This window comes from Choloepus didactylus, chromosome 1 (genome assembly GCF_015220235.1).
Source record: "Choloepus didactylus isolate mChoDid1 chromosome 1, mChoDid1.pri, whole genome shotgun sequence".
NCBI classification, from domain to species: Eukaryota; Metazoa; Chordata; class Mammalia; order Pilosa; family Megalonychidae; genus Choloepus; species Choloepus didactylus.
In genome coordinates, this window is record NC_051307.1 from 98796859 (window position 1) to 98797891 (window position 1033).

The window sequence follows — 1033 nt, forward strand, 5'->3', positions numbered from 1 at the left end:
AACACACATACAAACTTGGTGTCTGAGTGATTCCCAGGGCCCAGCAAAGGGACCAAGCTTTCAGAGCCCTGAAGACAAGGGGAAACCCCCCTAACACGGACTCGTCTTCCACTCCTCTTTCATTGGCCAAGCAGCTGCCAGGAAAAAAAGCTGCATCTCCCGACACCTGGCAAACAAATGCACCATTGCCTCACAAACTGATTGCTTCTCTGAAGTACCATAAGTGTATTTGGGGAGAAGCTTTGTGAGCAGGTCAAGGAACAGCTGTCTTTCTGTGAGACAGGAGAGATTCCACGCAAGAATCTGGATGTCATGAAGAAGGCGACGTTTCAGGTCGAGGAAGCTGCTGCAGAGATTGCTAGGAAGCTAGAGAAACAGGAGAAGAAACGCTTGGAGAAGGAAAAGAAGCCACTGGCTGCAATTGCTCTCACATCTTCAGAAAACAGCAGTACTCCAGAAGAGTGTGAGGAGGCAAGTGAGAGACCCAAGAAGAAGAAAAAGCAAAAGCTCCAGGGGGTACCTCAGGGGAATGGAATGGAAGACCTGTCTGTCTCTTACTCCAAACCCAAGAAGAAAAAATGCAAGGAGGAGCTCATTAGTAGTGAGCTTGAAGAGACAGCTGGCAGCACAATAATCCCCAAGAGGAAGAAGTCTTTACTCAAAGAGGAACCAGTTAGCGATCTTGAAGAGGCAACCAAAAGCAGGAGTGCCTCCCAGAAAAAGAAGAAACTCTCCAAGGAGAAGCCCATCAGCAGTGGACTTTAAGAGGCTGTCAGCACTAAGAGCAGCTCCAAGAGAAAGAGAAAGTTGCAAAAAACTATCCCAGGAAGATTAGAATGGACATTCCCTGAGTGGCTAGGCCCCAACCCATCTCCCATACCCCAATAAAAACAAGTTCGCAAAAAAGAACCCCCCCCACACACACACAAAAAGTATTTGCATATTTAAGGACATATTGAATACAGTAATAGAGCAAGTGTCTACTGGGGAAAAAGGATTAGGAATGAAAATTATGAATGAAGGAGAAAAATGT

General features: G+C 46.3%; 1 protein-coding gene across 1 annotated transcript; it reads left to right on the forward strand.

Annotated features, from left to right (window-relative positions):
* The first annotated feature begins 312 nt into the window (after window positions 1–312).
* Window positions 313–765, forward strand: LOC119529419 (nucleolar protein 56-like). The gene has a single exon (XM_037829828.1). It carries the CDS (start codon window positions 313–315, stop codon window positions 763–765), a length of 453 nt encoding a protein of 150 aa, XP_037685756.1.
* The last annotated feature ends 268 nt before the right edge of the window (window positions 766–1033 follow it).